The 6339-nt window shown below is 43.5% G+C and overlaps 1 protein-coding gene across 1 annotated transcript in view; it reads left to right on the top strand.

Annotated features, from left to right (window-relative positions):
• bckdhb (branched chain keto acid dehydrogenase E1 subunit beta) overlaps nt 1–6339 on the top strand; it is a 50362-nt gene that overhangs the window by 35263 nt on the left and 8760 nt on the right. Inside the window, exon 9 of the mRNA XM_079227498.1 lies at nt 5007–5093. Coding sequence (XP_079083624.1) covers nt 5007–5093 — 87 coding nt within the window. The remainder of the gene's footprint in view (nt 1–5006; nt 5094–6339) is intronic.

Genomic DNA, 6339 nt, shown 5'->3' with positions numbered 1-6339 from the left:
CTCTCATTTGTCACGGAGATCACATGGTGGCGCATGAGTTAGGACCCTGTGGTGGCCGCGCAATTACAGGGTCGGTGGAAAAGGAGCGGATCCAGCGGCAAGGACAACTCCTCTGTGGCGGCGCACAACTTAAGCTTCCTCCTCCTGTTTTGATGGACGGTCCTGGAGGAAGAGGAGGCATACTATATGGGAAGGCGGGGCGTCACTTAAGGTCTAGCATGTGTGTATGTGTGTGCACTCTTACAGTACAAGCACAGCAGATATTGTTTTTGTCATCACCGCTATTTTTAATTTGTTCCCGGACAATTTAGTGGGGTAGAAATGCAGATCCAACAAATAAGTGTTGGCAACTTCTCCTGGAAAGAGTCTCATGTGTTTTTGAAAACTTTGAAAAGCACATTATGGGATTCTGCACCAGTCAAACCGCAGCCCAGTTTAGCCCCAGTTATGGACTGTTTTAATTCACTTCTCATCCCCGTAGTCTGTACACTCTACAAAGAATGAGTGCTTTGTATAGTAGTTTCAGGTTTTTTTTGCCCTACATGTATGCGTCTTCTTTTTTGCTAAGATGACACTTCAATGCCAAAATACCGAAAGAGCATCAGCAGCAGGGAGCAACCTGTGAAAGTAACTCGCTGTCACGATCAGAAAATGTAACTCAATCAATCCCGAGTACGCCATGTATGAAAAGCATTGTGTGTCTGTTCACATACACGTGCATGTATGGCTGTGGGGTCTGTGTGCACATCTGCACTTGTGCGTGTGTGCGAGAGTATATATGCCATGGGAGAGTGACAGCTCTGACTTGAGCCTCTGAGGTTATGCCAGGTCATTGGGCGCTGGCCTCTGAGTGGTGAGGACGTGCTTTAGAGCAGAAGGATAAAAATGTAGGGTTTCAGGTGATAGATAGAGGGAGGAGCAAAGAGAAGAACAATTGATGATGAGACGAACCACAACGTGGAGAAACGATTGAACAGGACAGAAAGAGCCTGATGGTGGAAGAGACCGATTTGAAGTAGGTGAGGACGAAGTGAGTGCAGGAGGATGAACTCCATGTTGCTCATTACGTTTGGGTGTGTATGGGAATGGCAGTAAACATGGCATTTCCTCTGCAGCAAGCGGAACAACTCTGGCATCTAATGACAGCCCTGCAGCACAAGGAGTAGTAAAGCTGCAGCCACCAGAGCTGTCGCCCAGCCAAACTACCACCAGCAGCCACCAACCAGGAGCTCTCGTCTTGACTTGGAGCCCGGGCCGGGAGGAGGATGTCTCGAGCTTACAGAAGCGTACACACAATCTTGACTTGCCTCAAATATTCCACCAACAAGGAAAAGGGTACAATCTGGGTTTTTTTGGGACACAAAGTCAGATGCTGAGTGACGCAATTACAAGTGCATCAACTCACTGACAAGTGTCCACCCACCAGGGAAAATAAATTGGTGTCAATGAGGTGATGCCACAGTGTCCTAGCTGGCACTTAAATCAGGCAAGGCTCCCGGTGTCTATCTTTGTTTTGTCATGTAATTATTGTCTGGGAAAAATGTTGTAGTAAATGACAAGTTGACTAATTTATAGCCTGACTTCCTTTGGATTTTGTTGGCTTTTCTCAGAAGCTAGACATGAACTTGATGCTCGGTCCAAGAGTATTGTGCAGTACAGCAGATTAATTATAGTGCAAATCAAAATCTGAAAAAAAGAAGTAATGAAAACAATTGCACAAATCAATTTATTCTTCAACATAATTCGAACATTGTAACGACACAAATCCACTGGAATTTCACAATATAGCAACTAACACCACTTTCTCATTTCCTAATTCCTCCAAGTCATCACACATTACCACACAGCCTTTCCTTTACAGTAAAAAAAAAAAAACACCCTTTTCCACTGTCACTATCTACCTTTTAATATTGGTGCATAGTCTGCTATTTTCTCTCAACAACTCTTTTACTCACTGCTCCAATTTCAGTGAGGGAAGATTTGATTCACAAAGAGATGCCAAAGAGACCTCCCTACCAGCATGTCTTCCTGAGGTTGCATTGGAAGATTCATGACATCTTTTAATTTGTCTGTTCTACCTGAAGATGTATCATTTATCTCCTTGGATGCATCTAACTGATCATCTCCGTACAGTGTACAATGTTGGTGCCATTGCTGAGTAACTTCTTAGCCCCTGTTATGAGTCCCAATTTGACACTGCCCTGTCGTGGGCAAAAAGATGACTTTTCAGAAAAGGTTAAACTTAACAATGAGAGGGGATGGTTCCTTCTCCTGAAAACCCTCCTGGCAACCTGAAGCAACTGGGTTAAAGACTGCAGCCACAATGTATGTGTAGAAGTTATTCTCTTGTGAGAGATGCAGGAAGTACTCTCTGCGAGTGCGTCTTTTCTTTGTGTCTCGTTTGTAATTGAACCTCAGGCAGTGAGGTTATGGCGTAAGGCCGGCCATGAGTGGGTTGCAATTGCAATCTGACAACAGAAGCCATTACGATTGCCCCTTTTGCTCAGACTGAGAGTAAATACAAGTGGATGGACAAGCAAATGCAAAAACCTATGTCAATGACTTTGACATTTGTGGAGTGTCTCAATATGAAATTCGGCTCAGATATCCATGGCGCCCAGAGGATGAATCCTAAGGTTTTAGGTGAACCCTGAACTTTCCATCTAGTGCCATCATTAGGTCAAAATCTTTGTCTCTCCAATACTTTGGTGTCTGGCCAAATATCTGCATGAATATCAATGAATGAATGACATTCTCATCCGCCTTCCCTGCACTTTGTGTTGACTTCTAATTAGCCAATATCCACATGCTAACACAGTAAACTCACATAGTGTACATGCTAAACGCTACACCGACTACACTTCAGAATTTTCAGTCTGAGCACATAGCATGTTGACATTAGCAATGCATTGGCGACAGTTTATTGAAAGAGTTAGAAAGTATAGTGAGAGAGTGTCATGGTTTTATTATTTAATAATATTTTTTTAATTATTTAATACTGAACATGTCCACATTGCATGTCATTTTCCACTGCACGTCCTTAAGCCCCCATAGTATCTTGAGTAATGTGAAGGACATACATGTACAGACTCCTTGCTTTAAAGTTCACGTGTCATATTATGAACTACTTACAATAGTCTACTGAACTAGTGCCAGCAAGTGCAAGAGACCGTCACTTTTGTGCAGCAGGGTTTTGGGTCAAGTCCATTAACTAGTTCACAAGCTTTCCCCAGGCCCCAAAGAGTCTGAAATTCTACCCCACAGTATTGTAAAAACAGTGGCAGGCTCCTTTTGTGTCAAAAGCATCTAAAGAATGCAATCCTGATGCAGTGAGTAGTATGATGGGTTCGCCCCTGAGGGAGATAACCCACAGGGATATCGGGGTGATGCTGGAGTCACAGTCCTCATCGTACATACTCACTACACTCAAAGACTGAGTTCAGCACCAGGGTAGAGGATTGGGCCGCACCGCACCTGTATGAGTCATGGCGCTAAGGCAAACCTAACAGCAACGTGTCACATCAAGACATCGTCCTACTCAACCCCTCGCTTGATTCCTCCTTACTCCTTGCCGATTGCCAACTGTTGTTATTGTCTTCCAGTGTTGTTAATAAAATCCACATTCCTGAAGATAGTGTCATATAATCAGTGATTTTTTTTTTTTAAATTTTTTATTTTTGTTTGCACACTGAACTCATTCACCTCAACCGGTCAAACATTGCTAAACATGAAGCCTCTGCAAACTGACACAAGCTTTTCTGCAATACTGTTTCATGGAAAAACCTTTAAGGATCACTTCATTCCAGCTTCTAACCTCCACCAGGAAGAGGCATGTTGGCTTTGCATCGTGTGGGTGTGTGTGGGTGGGTGGTACAGTTTGCTGCAAGTATTTAGTGCCTCACAACCAAACCCGGGGACCTCAGCAATGTAAACATTTTCCGGTTCAGCATCAACATGAAGCCCCAGAATGCCCCTGTGTATGACACTATGTGGTCCTGTTTGAGGGGGAGAAAGTACAGTGTCATATTGCCATATGATGCCTGTTTTCAGTGGGTTATCTACTTTTGATTGCTGTTTGGCTTTGTATGTGGCTTGAGTGTTTGGAGAGCTCTCCGCTATTTGTGTTCACATGAAGAGAGTATGGTTTAGTGCCGTAATTCCAGTGGAAAATTAACGCACATAAACATAGACCACAGATTATCCTCTTCACGAGCATCTTAAATCCTATTGAAAGTTTTCAATTCTCAAAATAATGTGTAAAACAACATTGCTATTGGTAATGATTCTAAATTGGGTTTACAAGGTGTTTAACCAATTTTTTTGCTGGGAACAAACATAAATCCAACAACTGACCAGAGGAGAGGTTTGCTGAAGTTGCATAGAACAGACATAGCTTTGGTCTGGACCAGTGGCAAGTGGATGAGATTATAGTATAGTATTGGTTTTATGCTGTGGTAGATAACGGGTGGAGCAGCAAGAGGCATCCTTCTGCTGTAATGTCAGGTTGCAGAAAAGCCAAATGCAAATGCATGGGAGGCTGAGACCTCTAATGTCCATGATTGTCCCGTTGGCGCTGTGTACCAGCCTAAATCAGCTCTCCAGCTCATACGCTTGTGTCGGATCCATTTTATACATGCACACACAGCGACACAGCCAGCCAGACATGCATGCAGCCTGAGGACAGTAAGCCGATATACCAAACCACAGCAGGCAGTATGAGCCGTTCTCACTGGGTAATGGGCCACATTCCAGAGATTGCAACTGATCCCAGGTAGCTGTCCGAATATAAGAAAAAAGAGTGATAGTTGGTGACACATCCGTCCAGCTTAGCAGTGCAGGCGCCACTAACGATCTTGAGTCTGAGCTTCGATGTGCATGAATTGCCCTGTTTTTATTTTCGCAGATAATGTCAACCACATAATTTAGAGGTACTGCTGCTTTGAAGCAATGAAAAAGGAGAACGCTAAACTTTTTTTTAATCTTCTCTGTGTGTCTTTGTTTTTCAGTCCGTGGTGAAAACCGGACGCTTGCTCATCAGCCATGAAGCGCCAATAACTGGAGGCTTTGCTGCTGAAATTAGCTCTTCAGTACAGGTAAGTGTGTGCCGTCTGTGTCTCAGAACACACTGTGTTCCACAAGGGTTTATTGGGATATGTAGCTCCCAGGGGTAGGCGGGTGTCTTCAAAGCTATCGGTCTTAATAGTTTGCAAAGGTTTAGGCCTATAAAAGTCCCACTTTGTAATAAAGCTAGCAGAGCCTTTCACTGAGTGCCCCAAAGCAGTGGCTTTAAAACGAGGAGGTGCGTCTCCCGCAGGAGAGTTGAAGGGAGGCACAGATGTAGAGCTGTGAGTCAAAGATTCTCAGTGAGTTGAAAGGGAGAGGTGAATGAGAAGGAGTATGATTACTTCCTTTTTTTTAATTCTTCCAGAGTTGGAACTCAGTCAAATCAACAAGCGAGTGAAAACTGAGCAAAAAAGCTAATGATCCAAAAGATGACCGTATACTAGAGGAGTATGAGATGTCTATTTAGCTGCACAGAGGATCTTTTGTGAGTTTATACTTCTCATGTGAGATTGTTGATACAGTGGGTCTAACTATCCATATAAGGTTTACGAAATATTGCTTCGATCTGGCAGTACAACAGGCCTAGTCACTGTAAGCAACACATGCCAGACACAGCTGATGACAAATTCTGGGCTAAATGTGATGCATGACTAAATAAAAAGTCTTCCACTTCCCATCATCTTAATTATATCTGTTTTGCTTGGTGACATACTTGTTTTCAGTATGTGGTTTTTTTTTTTTCACCCTGCATGTCTCTCCAACTCTCCTCTTTTTATACCCGGCCCCTCACAAGTCACCGGACTAGTTGTATGCACGACACAATTACCTGGAGGAGCGTCCTTGTTCATGTACTCTGAATTGAAACAGTAAAATCCATTGACCCTCTCCACTTTTACTGCCAGTCAGATGTTGCTCTCTCCCCCGTCAGTGAGGTCTTAATAAATGGCCAATGACTCATCCCTCTCATTTCCATGTTTTCGCATTGTATACGGGTGATGTAAGTTGGTGGTGTGTGCACTGGTTCCCTTGATCTGCAGTTTTCACATGGCCTCATGGGATGTGGATATACTCTCTGCAAAGAAAGACCTCCGACTAGTTCATAGTTGTGTTTTAAAAGGATGCAGCTTGACCTACAGGCCTCGGTCACACGATTAAACCCTACATTACATGACAGATATCACTTCTTCAAAGATGAAGGGATATGCTTGTTTTGGCTTTCTCACAAATACAGGGTGTGACGGCCCACAGTAGCCTGTAATTGAGGATAAGCCATCT

This window comes from Taurulus bubalis, assembly GCF_910589615.1.
Source record: "Taurulus bubalis genome assembly, chromosome: 12".
Lineage (NCBI taxonomy): Eukaryota > Metazoa > Chordata > Actinopteri > Perciformes > Cottidae > Taurulus > Taurulus bubalis.
Note: the sequence above shows the minus strand (reverse complement) of the source record. Positions and strands in the feature narration are given on the sequence as shown.